The sequence below is a fragment of the Poecilia reticulata genome, chromosome 17 (assembly GCF_904066995.2).
Source record: "Poecilia reticulata chromosome 17, P_reticulata-male-v2, whole genome shotgun sequence".
NCBI lineage: Eukaryota > Metazoa > Chordata > Actinopteri > Cyprinodontiformes > Poeciliidae > Poecilia > Poecilia reticulata.
The window spans coordinates 23,237,563-23,256,745 of NC_088846.1; the positions used below are offsets into that span (position 1 = coordinate 23,237,563).

General features: G+C 39.8%; 1 protein-coding gene across 7 annotated transcripts in view; it reads left to right on the plus strand.

Moving 5' to 3' along the window:
* LOC103479737 (protein tyrosine phosphatase receptor type M) overlaps window positions 1–18,198 on the plus strand; it is a 205,657-nt gene extending 187,459 nt beyond the window's left edge. For 6 of the 7 annotated variants that reach the window (XM_008434348.3, XM_008434351.3, XM_008434354.3 and 3 more), the window contains 10 exons: window positions 455–571; window positions 2,027–2,181; window positions 3,660–3,795; window positions 7,718–7,867; window positions 8,244–8,417; window positions 9,745–9,876; window positions 13,555–13,680; window positions 15,135–15,298; window positions 15,480–15,615; window positions 17,305–18,198. In XM_008434348.3, the coding sequence (XP_008432570.1) occupies window positions 455–571; window positions 2,027–2,181; window positions 3,660–3,795; window positions 7,718–7,867; window positions 8,244–8,417; window positions 9,745–9,876; window positions 13,555–13,680; window positions 15,135–15,298; window positions 15,480–15,615; window positions 17,305–17,358 (1,344 nt within the window). In that variant the 3' untranslated portion in view covers window positions 17,359–18,198. The remainder of the gene's footprint in view (window positions 1–454; window positions 572–2,026; window positions 2,182–3,659; window positions 3,796–7,717; window positions 7,868–8,243; window positions 8,418–9,744; window positions 9,877–13,554; window positions 13,681–15,134; window positions 15,299–15,479; window positions 15,616–17,304) is intronic. The other variant, XM_008434350.3, reaches the window with a different exon arrangement.
* Window positions 18,199–19,183: the final 985 nt, after the last annotated feature.

A 19,183-nucleotide genomic window follows, 5' to 3' on the forward strand; every position in this document is an offset into this window, starting at 1 on the left:
ATTGTCATTAGACCTCCTCGCTGTACCTTTTTTTTTTCTCCGTTTTTGTCCTATTTTTTTTACACACTGGAAATCAAGAGGGAGACATGTTAGACTCCCTTGAGGTCCTCTTTGTTCTCCTGCAGCCTTGCGTGCAATCCACCTTTAGAGTCATTTTCACGTTATCGACGTGAGAATGAAAAAGCAATAAGGTGCGAATGAACCCTCCGCCGATACATAAGATACCCATTAACAGCGGATCCTTGACCGGGGGACGAAACTAATATGAAGCAAATCTCATTTTGATTTGAAAGAAATGGCTCAGAAACTGAAATATCAGGTGGCAAATTGGAGGTAATGTTATGTGACAATCTTTATGAGGGGGGAAAATGCACTGGTTTAAAGCGGTGTTAGCATAAAAGAGATGATGTTTGGTGTAAAAAAAAAAAAAAAAAGTTTGCTTTCTGGCCCTCAGGTGAAGTGCTGCAAGTACTGGCCCGACGACACGGAGATCTACAGAGACATCAAGGTGACGCTGATCGAGACCGAGCTGCTGTCGGAGTACGTCATCAGAACCTTCGCTGTGGAGAAGGTAGGCTTATGTTTCGCTTTCACCTCGTCTCGAGTGCATTTAACCTTTCGTACAGCGGGAAATTACAAACACTTAGGTTTTTTGTGCCTCTAAGTGATACTGCAGAATAAATTATGTCAAGAGGGATTTTTTTCAAAACTTCTTCTGTGCTCTGAAGGACGCAGAAAAGTGATTAAGCTTTGACTTTTATCAGCAGCTTATCAAGGCCTCAGAAACGCGGTGCCACTTAATCTGATAATACTTTTGTGAAATGCTGCATGCAGCTTCTTGAAACGATTAATGCACCTTAAACATTTTATCCTGCTTAAGGCCGCAACTAAGGATTATTTTACTTATTCTTCTGACGATTAATTAAAATAATTTGCACGTTCTGCAGATTTTTGTGGGGGTTTTTTACACACTATTAGAACTACATTAAAAGATCCAAATAACCAAATAATTCAATTCCTTTTTCAAATTATAAACTAAACATTTTATTGCCTAAGATACGAACAGTGGACTCTTTAAACAGACGATATGAGTTGGAGTGGAATAGTTGAGATTGAAAAGTATCCAGATCCAGTTTACTTGTAAAGCATGTTTAAAAACGGCAAGCTTGCCCAAAGTTTTGCAAAAGGATAAGATTATTCATGTGTTAAGATGGCCTAGTCAAAGTAGAAATGCAGCTGAAAATCTGTGGGAAAACTTCCACCATCCAATCTGACTGAGCTTCAGCCGTTAATATAACTAAACCCCATCAAAATAGTATCCATCCAATTTTATTTACAACGGCTGAACAATCATTATTCCTTTAAAGATAACAAACAACAAAAACAGCGACTATAAATAATTAATAAAGTAGTAATCAACAATAATCATATGTTTATATGATCATTTGAACAGTTTTATATAAGTTAATTATCCATATTATTCCTCTTTACACACACGTGTGTGTAGATCCAAACTAAAACAGAACAATCAAAGTAAACTGATGTAATTGAAAGAAGCAGCCGGTTCTTCGGCGCTCTCTGTATTAAATAAAAGGTTTTCCGGTGGGAATCCTCCGGAATAATTAGCTCTCCCTTCAGATGTTGGTTGGTTACCGCTGAGGCACAAACAGCAGTTTGGGTTACAGTCCCACTGTGAGGAGCTGCAGCCTGCTGAGAGTCAGGTTTTCTGCACTGAGTGTTTTATAAACATCCACAGCATCCAGGTAGTCAAGTGTTGCTCCCTGGAATCTGAAAGGCGTGACACAGAAATGCTTCAGGTTCAAGGCTGCATTCCCCTTTGGATGATACTGTTTGCTGATAGATACTGGAAATTTTTTTTTCATCCTTCCTACTCTTGCCTCCATGTCGTCCGTGTTTGCATTTAATTCACTGCTGTATTTGCTCTGTAAGGACCTCTCGCAGCGTGTGTGCTGTGTTTTTCTGCCCGGCGCTCTGTGTGTTTAACTCGATGACTCCTGTTCCTCAGAGAGGCGCTCACGAGATCCGGGAGATCCGGCAGTTTCACTTCACCGGCTGGCCGGACCACGGCGTGCCTTACCACGCCACGGGCCTGCTGGGGTTCATCCGCAGGGTCAAGTCCAAGACGCTGACCAACGCTGGGCCCATGGTGGTTCACTGCAGGTGTGTGAGGAAACTGAGCTCTTTGTTCCCGCTGCTGTTTTACCAAACTCCCTTTTTTTTTGTCAGGTTTTTGGGAAGTTTTTGGAAGAGAAAACTCAGATTTAGGCAAACTTTGCAAATCTTTTGTTTCAGTTGGGAGGAATGTTGAGGAAGCTTGAAAACAGAAGTAATTTAGACAGCATTCACATTCACCGTCCTTTTTTCTGTCCATGTCCCTGTATCTTCAATTTCCTTCTTTCATTCCTTCTGTCTACATCTCAAACTTTTCTTTCCTCTCTATTTCTTTTCTTTCTTTGTTTACTTGAGTTTTTCTTTTTCTTGCTTGACCTCATTCCTTGCGTCTTGCTGTTTCTCTTCAGGTTCTTTCCTTTCTGTCTTCCCTTCCAGTTTTTACAGAGTCCATATTTAAAGTCTTTTTACTGTGCAACTATGTGCCATAAAGTCATGATGTATTTTATGTTTTATAGTTTACAATAAACGTAGTAAACGACTGGAGAAAAGTCTGTGGTTTTTACATGGGAAATGTGTAGGGACTGTAGGATTTGTTCGGTTATCAGTCAGTAATTAATGCTATGAAATTTATGAATTAACTTTACACAGTTTGACAAAAAGAACCGAAAGATATTTGGTAGGATCCCATTTAATGTGCAGCAGATCACTAAAAACATTCCTAAACGTGTTTCCAAATAGGAAATATAACACAGAGAAGCATAGATATGTAACTTGTTTCTTTAATATGTTTCATTTTAAACAGTTTTTAATCAAAACATTACAAAATAAACACCCATTTAGTGCATGTTGACCTGCAGGTCATGTGCTGCAGAGCAAAAACTTTTACCTGTATGTTCATTTATTTTTTTCGCTGTTGCATTTTTCATGTTGTAATTGGCCAGATGTTTCCAGTGTGCAGCAGAAATGGAGTGCAGAGAGCCAGTTGAAACGCTTTGCATTTACAGCTCAGTGTTTCTCCTGTACGTATATCACTCAGCAGCAATGCTGCATTCACAGATGTGCACCTTCCTCTCATTACATGCACTAAGGCACAGATGCTAGAAACTCTGTTTTATCAAGCAGAAGATTTTGTCTCTTTTTTTAACAGAGGAACATCAGATTTAAAATTTAAAATTATGTTTTAAATTTTGACCTATAGGGTCAGAGGTGATTTGCTGCATGGTAAACTTTTAACCTGCATTTATGGACGCAGCAACAAACTGTGGTCAGTGATTGATTTTTTTTTCTGATAGATTTTTTTTTTTCACTTGCGAGTGTAAATGTTGAGTTGGGGAGCGTATCCAACACCGGTTTATTTGAATTTAAAGTGAGCAGAGACCATAAAACAACTCATTCTGAAAGAAATGAACTGATCTATCCTAACCTGTTCAAGGAAGAACATTTAAGAGAAAAAAACTGGCTGTTCACATCTGATCTGTCTGAAATTAAAGCAGTCATAGAAAATGATTTTGTTTGTCTGCGTGCAGTGCTGGTGCCGGTCGGACCGGCTGCTTCATCGTCATCGACATCATGCTGGACATGGCGGAGAGGGAAGGCGTGGTGGACATTTACAACTGTGTGAGGGAGCTGCGCTCACGGAGAGTCAACATGGTTCAGACTGAGGTATGGTCAGCCTGCTCTCCCAGTAACCTCAGCAGCAGAAGTGAGTAGAGAACCAAACAACTGTTCGCAAGTAGGAGTAGCACCACTTCAACATATTTTCAATCAATCAAAAGTAAAAATTAGTGGGTGGGAGAAAAAGGTACTTGGCAGAAAGGCTTCAGAGTAACTGATTATATCATCTGACTTGGTGTATAAAAATGATTATTAACACTTTATTTGAAAGGGTGTGCATAAGACTGACAGTACTCTGTCATAAACATGACAAACATCTGTTATAAACATAAAGCAGTCCTCAAATGTCTACGACTGTTTTAGTTGCACTAAAAGTTGCATTAAATGTGCCAACTTCGCTTTAAGTGTCATTATTTACCGAATGACACTTCAGTAATAACCATTCATGAAAACTCCTTCATGTTCAGAGCAGGTGTTATATCGTGTTTATGACAGTATTATGTCAGTCTTATGTACACCCCTTCAAATAAAGTGTTACCAGCTATTTAACTAAAAAGCACTGCAAAAACAGAAAATCTTACCAAGTATTTTTGTGCAAAGATCTTAGTACACTTCAGATAAGAAAAAAGCTAATTTACAAGCAACTTTTCAGCAAGAAATAGCAGCTGGTTTTAAGCTGGTTTTAATATTTACAAAAATGTTCTACTTCCACTGGCAGATTTTTTCACTTATAACTAATACTTTTTCATCGATATTAAGCGATTTAAACTTCTAATTCTTGCATAAAAGTTACTTGTATGTTAGTTTTGTCTTATTTCAAATGAACTGCGATATCTTCACCAGAAACTAACATTGAGGATCATTTTGTGTTTTTGCAGTGGGACAAAAATAAAAAGACTAAAATAAAATAAAAAAATTAATAACATTACAAAATAACAAATCAAAGAAACTGTCGAAAGCTTCATTCTGTGAAGTTATCCAATTATTCAAGCATCCAGAAATACATGATTATTACTGGAGTAAAAGTAAAACGTACAGCGTTGTAAAACTACTCCTAAAAGTTCATTTTTTCCGGAAAGTTATTCAAGTAAATGTAATGGGCTTGTCCACAAAACAAACCAGGAAGTCTAGGGATGAAATGCAACAGCTTGTAGCCGCCTAAAGTGGATCAAGTATTATCAACATTTAATTCTCCTCCTTAGCCCGCTCTACGTCAAGACAAAAGCTTAAAATTTAAAGAAAAAAAACGCCTTCATATATTCTTTTGAGTGATTTATTTGTGATTCATTTTGCAGCTGAGTGGAGATCTCATTCTCCTAATTTTGCCGTTCAGTTATTATGTCAATTATCTTTGAAAATCCAGCATAATAATTTGTGTCATTTAGTGCAAAGTACCTGCTCAAATTTCAAATGTGAACGTTTCATTAACACATTTCAAAACCATCCGATTTAACGGGAGTTCTGCTGTGTTTGTCTTTCAAACCATCAATTTGTCGCCAACACCTTTTTTTGTTGTTTTTTTTTTTTAATGGATCATCTCTTAGACATTTATTAAACTGCGCACAGAACGATTTCCCAGGGTGCTCGGTGTGAGTGGTTGGCACTACATTCTGTAATAACGGGGTTTAGAGGCTTTGAATAGAAAGCATTTAGTTCATATCAGTGACTGAAAACATTCCTGGCCCGTTTTCCAGCTTTTCTCCGGTGCGGACTTCCCTGAACGCCGGCCATCTGGAGATGTCCATCGTGTCGTTGAATGCATCATTTCCCTGTAATTCTCTTTAAATCACAGGCGTCATTGGGCTTAATGGGCAAATGTTTCATCGTTGACGTCCGAATGGGGATTTGAGCAACCGGAGACCAAACGTTGAGTCACTCTCCTGAAGTTCAGTGACCTTCAAAGCGCGCGCGTACGCGGGTGTTTTCCCTCGCAGGTGTTCAGGCTCATTGGCTCGGCTCCTCCGCCTGCAGCCAGACACCAACACTCCACCGCGGTTTAATTCGCCCATGAAAATGTAATGCGCCGCCTTTAATACTTTATGAGCTCAGATAGGTTCCATCAACCTGTAAATTGATAAACATCTGACCTGCTGACCCGGCCCAGGGCGCGCAGGCTCTCAGTCGACGGTTCACGTTTGGACAGATAGCAAACGGCTTTTTCTGTTTGCGCGTGTAAATCAGTGACCCCTGTGTTCGAGTGCGGATTTTGGTACAAAGTGACAAGGAAGTGTCAGCTGAAAATGTCACTTCGGAATAGATTTGCATCAAGCTTCAAGCTGTGTCACCGTCTCCAACGCTTGAGTGATTGACTCCAGGAGGAGGAAATCTGCTGTAATTTCCTGCTTCGGTCTGCGTGAGAGCTGCTTTCATTGTCCAGGCTTCATGCTTATTCACAGAGGCATGCAAAAATACCCATACCTCTGGAGCCATTTCACATTTCATCACATCAAAACCACAAACCTGGATGTATTTTACGACAAAGTAGCACATACATTTGGAGTGCAATCAAACTAGCATGTGGTTTTCAAATTAAAAAAGCAAAACATGCATTTACATTTATCATCTTTGAGCCAATATGTCTGTTGGTTTAATTTCGGAGTTTCAGAATAAAAGGGATGAGAGGTGGGTTTCAATTGTTTATTTGTGGAAAAACGTTTGCAATAATTTCCTCCTCCTTCACAATCATGCACCACTTTATCTGTCACATAAAATCATTTTCAAATGCATCTGCTTTTGCAACGTTTGCACATTACCAAATCATAACCACCCGTGCAAAAGTTGGGTTACATTTTAGGAAAAGGTCAATTTCAGAGAACATTTACTGTTTTTTAGTCCCAGAAAGGATTTAAATAAACTTTGTAACAAAAATATATGTTAAAATATGTAACGTAACCTTTCAGCATAAACAATGTCAAATATTAGCAGGGAAAAAAATGCCAAAGGGCTGAAACAAAAACATGTTAAAGGTCACTGAAATCCTCTCGCTAAAGTGCAGCAGACTCTCATCGCGGATGGTTTTGCTGCTGGTGAAAATAAAATTCTCATATTTTTGTGTCATTGAGGTCTAAGAAACACAAACGTAACTAAAGTTGTTATCTTTAGACCCACAGTTTCAGTTGAGATCAGGCTAAAATCTGTGTGCAGTGATGGACTCTGACCTGAACCTTCAAAGACGCATAAACACAGTTACAAAGTCGGTCTTCTATCACCGGAAACATTTCCAGGATTAGAAGACGAATGTCTTTAATCTCATTAATTACTGCAACAGTGTCCTCAAAGGTCTGCCTAATAAAAATAAAACAGAACGCTGCTAGTCGCATTATCACTAAGACCAGGAAGATGGCGCACATCACCCCCATTATTTATATATATATATATATATATATATATATATATATATATATATATATATATATTATATTTTTATTGGCATTTTCCACATTTCTTTATGTATAAAGCCTATATGAGCAATTCACATTCAACATAAAATAAAATAAACTTTTGCTTGGGAGTTATTTTTCTAGTAGACCTTTAGTCCAATCCAGTTTGTCAATTTTTTTCTCTCTATTTTTTGTCTTGTTTTGAACAGTGCCCATTTCGTCCTCTATTCTCTGTATTTACATCACCCCAGTTTTAAAGTTATTACAACGCTCCCTGTAGCTCTGAGAATAGACTTTAAATACTGATAGTCAGCTTCTACACACCACAAATCTGGAACAAACTTCCATAAAACTGCAAAACAGCTGAAACACTGATTTCATTTAAATCATTTGTTTAGTGCTGCCAAGTTGAACATTGATCATCAACATGTTAGATGTGTCTCTGCTTGATGATTTGGCATTTGAAAAAATGTGGTGTTTATTGCTGGCCTCATGTTTGGTGATTATAAAACGTTTTTGCTGAAATACAAATAAACTTGACTTGACTAAAATGTCTGACGGATCCGCAATGAGGGTGCTGTTTTTTTCAGGAGCAGTATGTCTTTATCCATGATGCCATTTTGGAGGCATGTCTCTGTGGGGACACCACCATCCCCGCCAGCCAGCTCCGGTCCGTCTACTACGACATGATCCGCCTGGACCCGCAGACCAACTCCAGCCCCATTAAAGAGGAGTTCAGGGTGAGAGCTTTACCCAATGTATGGAGAGTGTGTGCAGATTCCTCATAAAGCTTCATCTCAAATGCAGGACCAACAATAGTAAACATGTTCTCTCTTGATGAAAGGCACAACCCCCCTCTGGGCCAATCAGGAGCAGAAATGCATTAATCTGTAATAGTATCACCCCCTCTTGGGCCAATGAGCGTTATATGAGACGCATCATCCCCCCCTAAGTTTCATCACAGTAACATCAGGGGAGTCAGAGCAGTCGCTAATGGAACTGATTAAAGAATTGCACTGTTAATTACCATAGTGGGAGATAATTAGCACACTCGCGACCCAAGCGCCTACCTTCCTGCGTCGATATGACAGCATGTAATCTGCCTCCATGCGACAGACTCTGAACATGGTGACTCCCACGCTGCGGGTCGAGGACTGCAGCATCGCCCTGCTGCCCCGGAACCACGAGAAGAACCGCTGCATGGACGTCCTGCCGCCAGACCGCTGCCTGCCCTTTCTGATCACCATCGACGGAGAGAGCTCCAACTACATCAACGCCGCGCTGATGGACGTAAGAGTCAAACACGGACTTGGCTCCGTCGGGTTACCCACTTCAGAGATGTAGAGATTCACTGGAAAAACTCAAAAGGAACAAAGTGTGAGGTTAAGTGGAACAAATTAGAACAAAGGCAACGTTCTTACCAGTATCACTTGTTCTTGTTAAAGGGCCTATGTCACATATTAGATCCAGAAAAGCCTGCACTGCAAAAATACTAATGTTTTTGGTTTAGTTTATAATGCAAACATCTTAGGATATTTGAAATTAGACTACACTACTTTACAAGTAACTTTTCAGCCAGATATAGGAGCTTGTTTAAAGTAAATAATTCCTTAATATTAATGAAAAAGTGCTAGTTCCACTGGCAGGTTTTTTTAAGTTATTAAACATTTTTCTCATACGTGAAAAATAAATTACCAGAGAAACTAGTAATTTATCTAAAAATCTATATTTTTTCCTTCTCCTTCCGTCTCCTTATTTTTGTAGGAGGCATTACTGAGTTAGATGTTATACTTGCTCTCTTGTTAGAAGAACATTTTTACTAATATATTGTCAACAGAGAAGAAATGTCCATTGGAAACCTCTATAACAGTGTTTCTTAAACTTTTAGGATGACGATCAATTAACTTATTGGGTTTGTTTTGAGTTATTTACAGATTCTGAACATTTGGATTCCCAGCTTTCCAGTTACGCAAAACAAAGAAATCAAAAAGAAATTGTGTTGTGCGCATTAACATGTCAGGGCTATTTGTAATTTAGAAACAATAAATGAAAAATAAACTTGAGTTGCTTTGGCAGAAACAAAAACCTTCCTCTGCACTATTAAATATATGTTATCCACCCATTTCTAACAATTGCTTGTGATTAAATCATTTTCAATTAAATAAAACTAACGACATGTGAGCAGAGCAATAGCAAGCAAAGGCGGGGAAGAACAAAGAACAGTTCTCACTAACGATTCACTAACGACTCTGTGCCCTTCAAAAGAATCATTAACAGCAGAGCCGTTGAAAAGAATCGAATAGCTAGCTAAAGACACATCATACTCTCAGTACGACTTAGCTTCCTCCGAACATATCAGTTGTTTTCTTTCCACCTGTATCTTCAGTTTTTCTTTTGAATGATTCGGTTTTAAGCCACTTATCCATTATTATTATTTTAAACACAATCCTTTGGTAAGCTAGCTGGAGCGTCGCGCTTTGAGCTGACGTCACGGTAAAATAAATGGCCGCCTCCGTGCAGTACCTTGGAGACCACTAGGGGGCGGCCGCAGTTTGAGAGAGACTGCTCTATCGTTCTTTAAAATCTTGCTTTTCCTTCTCTGTTTCTGCTCCTCCAGAGTTACAAGCAGCCGTCTGCGTTCATAGTGACCCAGCACCCTCTGCCAAACACAGTGAAGGACTTTTGGAGGTTGGTGCTGGACTACCACTGCACATCCATAGTGATGCTGAACGACGTGGACCCAGCACAGGTAACCCAGACCATGTGCTCAAAACCAAGAAACGGTCTTTCAGAAACGTTGCAAGTCTCACACACAAAGTGTGTTTTTTTTTTTTTTCATTACCAGTGTGTGTAAGCCCTGGGAAAACAACACTCGTACTTTTTTAGACACAGTATGGATGCAGCGTGTGTTTGAAATATGGGAGATGCAGCCGAGAGGATGCCATGAAAGCGGAAACAGGCCTGTGGAAGAGGATCTCCAGATTTCTCAGCCCGAGGCTCTGTCATAACACCCGGGGATCAAAGCCTGAAGCCGGGCTGCTTCCCCTCCACCCAAATCCCCTTTCCCTGGGTGACTGACTGACTGACTGGGTAGAAAAGGCCTTTCATTCAATATTCTCACTGTAGCCGGCCCGTCAGGCAGCCAAGAAAGGAGCACAGGTGGGAATGGAAGGAGGACGTGCAGATGAGCGGGAGAGAGCTGGAGCTTTCCTTTCCCTCGCATCAACATCTTTGTTTTTGCATCTGTTAGATTTGTCAATTTTTGACTGGCTCTCAGAGGAAGCTTGAAAGCGGAGCTTAAGCTGCTGCACAAACTGCGTATGTTTTTGCTGCAGTAGAGGAGTTGATGGCTAATTGTATGCTTGACTCCATGCACGTTGTCTGTCCTGTTAATTTGCATTCTCGGAGACAGTGTAGCTGTTTGCTTGTGACTGTGTGACTCTGCAGGAAGGAGTGTCCATCTGTGTGTGCTCTGATTTAGCGCTGTGAGGCCAGCAGTGCAGCTCCACAGGTGCGCGTTCTCAACTGCGCGTCCTCACCTGCTGGGCAGAAATTGGCGAGGCTTTGCTGTTCTTTTGAAGCCGTCCCTCAGGGGTCGACGTCTCTGCTCGGCTGCCAGCTCCGTTGTCAGTCAGGAGCACTTTGGAGTAACCTTGTTTTGTGAGCCTGTTCTTTTATCATTTATTGCCATTTTAGATGAAAGTATTGATGCTTTTTATGACTTAGCAAAAAAGAAAAAAAGTCGATTGCATTAATAAAACGGCTGCAGGTTGATGGCTGACCATTCGACAATTCTCCAATGAGTGGAATTTCTCTAGAATTTGATATCAGCATTTTCAACAACTATTGAAAGAGAAAGTAACAGTCATTTTTGTATTTTAAAACTTTATATCTTATGCCATTGTCCAAACGCTTCATGCTGTCCTTCATTCTTTGTGTAATTTTTCAGAGATCTGAGTGACCATGGAGGAGTTGCACTGCAAAAAACACAAAATCCTACCAAGTGTTTATGCCGAGTTTTTAGTGTAAATAACTTGGAACATCTGAAATAAGGCAAAACTAATGTACAAGTAACTTTTCTGCAAGATATATAGTTAATTCAGAACAAATATATGTAACATTTACTTCCATGTGACCTTTGTTTTTCTTCTTTTCATTATTCCTTTCTTGCCTTAATTCCCTTCCTAACTTCATGTGTCCTTCCACTTTTGTACCTATCTTCCTTTGTGGCCTTCCTTCCTTGAATTCCTCCTTGTTCTTTACCTTCATTGAATCCTTTTCTTGCCCCTCTGGTGTCTTTCATTTCTTCTTCTCTTTCTTTCTTTATAGCCTTTGAAAGAGAAACACACGTCCTCTACTTAACAGTCACCACTAAGTTATATTTTTTGTTATTCATCCTCTGTCTCACACCAAACCCAACAAAATGCCCAAACATTTTCTTTTCTGACCAGAGCACACATGTCCAATTAAAGCTGTTAGCAAACTTCACAAGTTTGTTTTTGCATAACTCTGTTTCCAAGTCTTGCGAGAACTACAGGGAAACGTCCAATCGTCTAAAATTTGGGAAACCTCCGTTAATGCAGCAAGAATTAGGAAAAAGCTGTAAATTAGATAAAAATGACCCATAATTTCACGACATTTATATTTTAGAGACAAATAAACGAGTTCACACTTTGATGTGGGAAGGTGCTGTGTTAACAGATTTTCTGTGAGAAGCCCTGCTCTGCTTCTAGGAACATGAATATGTGTGTTGCACACAAATATGTAACCAGATAAAGGACTATAAAAGAGACAGTGATACGAACTGATTGCTTAGTTATGCACTTCATATGGTTTCTGTTACAATCCTAATTTGTAGTAGACTGTAGTAAAAACCCCCCAAATACAACTACATGTGTTTATTCAGCACATTCAAAGCAATTGGAGTTGATTGGAAAAAAAATCCATTTTGAAATGAGACAATATTTATTACTTTTTATATTTTCTATCAGAAGGAGGAGGCCTGTAAAGGGGACCTATAATGCAAAATTCACATTTTGCACGTTTTATTACTTCCATTTGGGTCTCAACTGCTTCTTAAAACATGTTTTCTGGCAATGAGTTTATGTTTTTTTTGGTGTCTGGGTAACTAGCCGTTTCAAAACCTCCCAATTGTTGAGTCACAATCAATAGGCACTGCCCCGTTACCTAGCAACCCCATGCGCTGTACAATGGCTGCTGGAAAAAACAAGTGTTGTTGACTTACCGTCCAGAAACCACTTACTGCATTCTTGTTAGTTGTGCAGGAGGCCCTACTTCTGCTTTTCAGAGATGTACAGTTGTATAATTGCGCAGCCATTTTGAAGTGTGAATGATGTTGAGTTGGGGGGCATGGCCAGCAGCAGCTCATTTGGATTGGTTGATATCGTCAACCCAAAGTTGAGCTTGATCCTACGGATGAGACTCCAGCATGGTTGCCGTTGGTCACCAAGACTGTTTACGGATCTGGAGGCATAGTTGGAAAGAGGAGGCTTGCTGATTTTGAAACTCTTCAAAGATGATTTGGTTCTGTTGACGCCTGCAGTCCTTAACGTTTGGTGTCCACTGTTCCAATTTTCAGTTCCTGGATTTCAACTGGAAAAGGTGGTCAGCATCTGACTGAAGCGATAATTCAAGAGTTTAAGTATCTTAAACTCTGTTGTTATTTCTGAAGGAATGGCAAGATGTAGCAAGAGCTGGAAATCTGCATCTGCGACATATATATGGATGGATGGATGGATGGATGGATGGATGGATGGATGGATGGATGGATGGATGGATGGATGGATGGATGGATGGATGGATGGATGGATGGATGGATGGATGGATGGATGGATGGATGGATGGATGGATGGATGGATGGATGGAAACATTTTTCAAAGCATTTTTTCCTCAGTTGATGTGAAACACCAAGTTAATCGCAAACATTTCAGTTATGGTCAAATGTTTGTTAAACGTTGAGCTGATGCTGCTTTGAAGAGGCAACTTGATCGTTTAAACTAAAATCTAGCTTTTATTACCAATTTTACCAGCTTCAAAAAAAAACATTTTTTCTAAATTAGGAAATGAATGACTCAAGGTTTTTTTTCTATGTTTTACTCAGAAATTACAAACTAAGAGTGTGTTGATTAGTTAAAAGCTGCCCTCCTTGATGTATATGAGTATTAAAGTCCTTTCTTTGTTGTTCTTCAGTAAAAACACTTCACTTTTATTGAATTCATGGCCTCTCCTTGTGTTTTCTGTTTTCTTTTGCAACATACTGGGAGATAAAAATCACTTCCACTGACTTTGAACCTGAAACTAATAAATCATCCATGTTTTTGTTTGGGGGGGGGTTTGCTTTGTTTTCTCTGCCTGTGTGCTGATTTGTCTGCATCTCTTTCCGTCTGAATGTGTCCGTTCTGTTTAGCTGTGTCCACAGTACTGGCCTGAAAACGGAGTCCACCGCCACGGACCCATCCAGGTGGAGTTTGTCTCCGCTGACTTGGAGGAGGACATCATCAGCAGAATATTTCGGATTTACAACGCGGCTCGGGTACGCAGGCGTTCGTTTTGTCTTCCCGGCAGAGAATGTGACGGCCATTTTCTCCTGTCACCTCTCTCACACACACACACACACACACACACACACACACACACACAGCGCGCATGTGGACCTGTCCGTTCAAGCTGTGCAGAGGCAGACTCGTTTTTTTTAACCACTGATTGGACCGAGGAGTGATTGCCAGAAATCTTTAGGACAGCTTGATAACTTTCCACCTGCTCTTAAGAAAAGGCCCAATCAGAGGTTCACACCAGGTCATGGAGACACATAAAGGTTTCCTGCATCAGATCTAAAAAACTAATACATTTTTTAGATGAAATGTTTGATAATTAGTCATGTTTTTAAGTAAAAAATGAAAGCAACAACTACGGTGGTTTAAGTATTTTTAGATATAAATTTCTGTTCTCTTCTGACCTGTAGATCATTTTGTTCAGCTGATTTGTTTTCACTCAAAAGGTTCATGTGAAGCTTGATGTCAGTTTTCTGAATTATTTATCCTTTAAAAATTATTTATTTGGACATTTCTCTGCTCGTCCATCCATCTACCTGTTGTCCTATTCATCCCTACATCCATCTGTCCATCCGTCTATCTGTTTTTCCATTCCATCAATTCTTCAATCCATTTTTCCATCTGTTTTTCTGTTCATCCATTTGTTTATCTGTTTGTCCATTCATCCATCCATTGGCTCATCCACCCACCCATACATCCAACCATTTTTCCACCTGTTTTTCTACTCATCCATCATCCATCCATTTGTTGTTCTATTTCCCCATCCATCCATCCATCCATCCATCCATCCATCCATCCATCCATCCATCCATCCATCCATCCATCCATCCATCCATCCATCCATCCATCCATCTCTCCTTGTGTTTCTAACCTGGACATTAATGTTTGTTCTTCAGATGTGACTTTTGTTCACATTCTGCTCCTTTGTGGGTTTTTTGTTTTGTTTTCAGTCATTCAGAACATCTTTTGTTTGTCTTATGGAGGTTAAATTCATGAAACAAATGAGGAAAATATCAAAACCTTAACATATCAGGAGTTACCAGACTCCATCAGATTTACTTAATCTAACAGTTTAGCCCTCCCAGTCCCATGCTGGTTTCACCTGGGCTCACCTGAGTAAGCTCTTGATCCAGTCGATGGTTCTTCATTTAATTAATTCGCTGCGACTGGCTGAGGCAGCGACATGTAAAGTACCAGACAGTCTAATCACATATGATCACTGACAGGAGTTATTGATCGATACGGTCAGACATCTGTCTCCAGCAGCAGCTCATCCATCACCCTCCGTCTTCCCGTCTGCAGGATCATCTCTTCTTTACCCGTCTCTTTCAGCTCTAGCTCCACCTAGAGTTTTTACGCCAGAACTGCATCGAACCATTAACCCATATATGCGTGGTAAGCTGGGATAGATAACTGGTTTGTCTTGGCCCTCCAGCCTCAGGACGGCTACAGGATGGTGCAGCAGTTCCAGTTCCTGGGCTGGCCCATGTACAGAGACACACCCATGTCCAAGCGCTCCTTCCTCAAGCTCATCCGGCAGGTGGACAAGTGGCAGGAGGAGTACGACGGCGGAGAGGGACGCACCGTCGTCCACTGCCTGTAAGTTCCCCCAACCTGATGCTGACTAGGAGGGAGGCTGGCATTAGAGAGAAAACATCTCCACCTACTGTCTGGAAACCATCACTGCAACAAAAGCTCCATCCTCTGCTCTGGATTATTTTCTTTTTTTTTATTATTATTATAAAACAAAACTTTTCTTGACTCATTGTGACTTCTGCAGGAACGGAGGCGGCCGCAGTGGGACCTTCTGTGCCATCAGCATCGTGTGTGAGATGCTTCAGCATCAACACTCTGTGGATGTTTTTCACGCCGTCAAAACACTGAGGAACAACAAACCCAACATGGTGGACCTGCTGGTGAGGCGCACTCAGAAAATTCATCCTTAGACTCTGACTTTTGTAGATATTTAGATCCTGCTGTGACTCAGTCTGGTTTATATGGAACAACAGATGTTCAGTTGAGGCATAAATGCTTTTTGATCACAACATGAAATTTCTCTTTCCAACTTCCTTCAGATGTTAGGAGTTTAAGCACTAGCGCAGAAGCTAACACCTACAATCAGCACCAGCGTCACGGATTGGCTGCTTTGCAAATGCCAGCCGATACCATTGATCCCAGACATTTCAGCTTCCCATTATCTGTTCTATCTTTTGAGTATTTCAGACATGAAATCCAGGGTGAAGCACATTTTCCGTTCATAATTTAGAGTTGCGTTCCACATAAATATCTGCAAATACTGAACCATGAATAATCAGGGGTTCAATACAATGTATTGATCTCCATCCCTTCTTCTTTTCTTGCATATCGGCATTGGAGTATCATTCCAAAATGAAAGCTAGAGCAGCTCAGAATTCAATTTCCTCCGTCTGGAATAAACTAAAGGTCTAAAATGTTATTCTCAAACAATGTTTGCTTTTTCAAATCTTTTTAAAGGGGCCTGCATGAAATCTTGTGCCATAGGTCGGGCTGAAGGTATTTTGTCTGTTTTGTGTTTTTATATCTTCACCTTGAGGAAGAAGAACGTCGCTCTTGTACAATAATTAAGGACTCAGCAATGTGTATAAAAAATAAAAATAAATCTATTTGAGTTTTGAAGTGTTCTCACAGGAATAACAATGAAGTTGACTTCTGGTCAAGGATGCACTGAGGAATCAGAAATGAACAAGCCACTCAGTTTTCAACTGTCTGATTCGTGTCAATGGGTTTGTTTTTTACACGCAACAGAAAGAAGAACATGATGTCTGACTAATGCTCAGGTTTTTGTATGTTGCTCTTATCCATGTTTATGTTTTCCAGAAATTATACAAATTTATGAATATTTTTATAACATTTTATTACTTTTCATCTCAAAATACCAGTAGCAAGAGCCCTAAACCCTCATGTTGTGCAAGTTATAAACATGTAGTTTCATATATGTTTGCTTTTGTTTTCCAATGTTGAGTCAATTATAGACGTACGACTTATAAATGTGTAAAAAAAACACAAAACGGAGGCGCTTGGTAGCTCAGTTTGTATCTCAGGCGCATCATGTGGATCACCGCAAAAACACAAAATTACAGAGTATGTTTGTCTAGATTCTAACCTAGATATGTTAGCACACCTGAAATAAACTAAATTAACTTACAAGTAAGTCTTTAGCAAGATACAGAAACTTGTTTTAAGTCAATAATTCCTTAATATCTATGAAAAAGTTCAGTTCCAGTAGATTATTTCACTTAAACGTGGGGGAAATGTTTCGTTATAAGTGGAAAAAAATCTTTAAAATAAATGTTAAGTAATTATTGACTTAAAACAAGCTCCTATTTCCTGCTTAGCACCACCATTTTTGGATTTAAAGAGTCCCTCAAACAGCTCAAAATAGGCATAACTGAGATTAAAATCTCAAAACCTAAGAATGATTGTGTGTAAAACATAAAATGAGGATGTTTTGTGTAGCTCATAGACCTATCCTAACCCAGTCAAGGAAGAATAATACGTCACCTCGTATCTGATTAGCTGATTTGACCACAGATATCTCATTTGTCTCTTATTTTTATGCGTTGCAGGATCAGTACAAGTTCTGCTACGAAGTGGCGCTGGAGTACTTGAACTCTGGTTAACGCGGAGCTCCTGCCATCTCCATGAAACTGTGGGACAGTGCAGATGGACTGCAGCTCACGTGTGTGCATTATGTGAAGAGTGTGTGTAACCGAGCCAACCGGAGCCAACAGGTACACACCTGACCTTGCCTGCGGCTCCTCTTTGACCAGCTCTCCTTTTCACCGTCCAGACGGGAAAGAGTTGTACAGGGTGAAGTAACGCAGCGGAAGAACCAACGGGAGCACAATGAGCGGTTTCATTTCCTGTCTGGATCCCTCTCTCTCTCTCTCTCTCTCTCTCTCTCTCTCTCTCTCTCTCTCTCTCTCTCTCTCTCTCAGCTGCCTGTAGTCGCGTGGTTGTTGCCTTGATCCTCACTGGACGGCGAGCATTAGACACTGTCCGGTTTTCCACAGGAATGCGCTGCGCTGTACATACTGTAACGTGTCCATCGTTTCCGTTTCTGCTCAGCTCACTTTTGAGAGTCATTGAATGCAGGAGCTCAAAGCTTAAATGTTCCTAATTGTCCTGTAAAACTATGACGACTATGGCTACATCTGCTAACTTGTTTTCCTGTTCCGGGGATCCAAAGCTTTATTTGCACTTCCATTGAGTTCTCGCTGTGTGCATATTGTAAATATTTCTGTAGATTATTTATTCACAGTATGTACTTTTTTTGTGACTCGCAGTAAGTGACAATCATATGTTCTATAGGTTTGGTTTCTTGATTGTACTGTATGCTTTTTCTCTTGTTTCTTTTCTTTTTTCTTTTTTTTTTGTTGGTCACCTTGTATGACAGAGGAAAGAAAACTGTAAAGAAAAGATCTATAAATGTACCTACAATATAAACATTGGAATATCTACCTGGATCTGCTGTCTTTGGAAAGATTATGCTGGGGCGCCATCTGCTGGAGCACCAGGGAACAACAGAAGGTTCTGCATTATTTATTTGATTTTAAAAATTCATAAACTGTTTCATACAGACGACATATTTTTTTATTTTAAAATCTTGGCATTTATATGCAGATGTTTTTTTTTAAATAGTTGACGATAAAATATTACAATGTGAAGCCAAAAAGGCTGTTATAAGAATTTATAAAAAGAAAATGATCATAATTATTACATTAATTGAAAGCTGAAATACATATTTGCATCAAACAAAAGTGTCTTAAGCAGGATTTTAAAGCAAAGTAAGTAAAAAACCAAAAGTATTTGAAATGAGTTTCAATCTCACATGATCTGTTTAGTTTGGTGATGAAGCAAAAGTCATGCAGCGTTGATTTAGATTATTTAAAGCTGAAGAATAAACAACTAAATACTGGCTCCCACAGCAAATAACTTGCAAAAATCCACAAGCTGTCCATTTTTTATTGCAGTAGCCCACTATAAGTTAAAACATTTAAGAGTAATAAAAGTGGAATTTAAATGAATAAATACTGAAAACACATCAGTGAACCATTTCTCTGTTACTATTTAAAAGCCTTTTGCTCGTGAGGAGGAAGCTGTCCTCTCGCCCTCCAGACACCAGCAGGGAAAACAGTCCCTTATGAGGACGATCAGGAATTGCAACATTTGTGTCCTTTATGGTGGAAAGAGTGGATTGTTTTTCCCGCTCACTTCTCTGCCCTCTGTTGGTTTTTCCAGTCTGGAGCAGTGCAGCTGCTGCACCAGATGTAAATTGCATTTGTCTGTTCCTCTTTATTCAATCTCTCTATCATCTAGATTCCTGGGTCTGCTCTGCTGCTCTCTTCTCTTCAGGTTTCCTACAGTATTTAGGTGCCTATAGGAGAAATTAATTTTGCATTAATTCATTTTGGGGGGAAAAAACCTTATAATGACATAATTTCA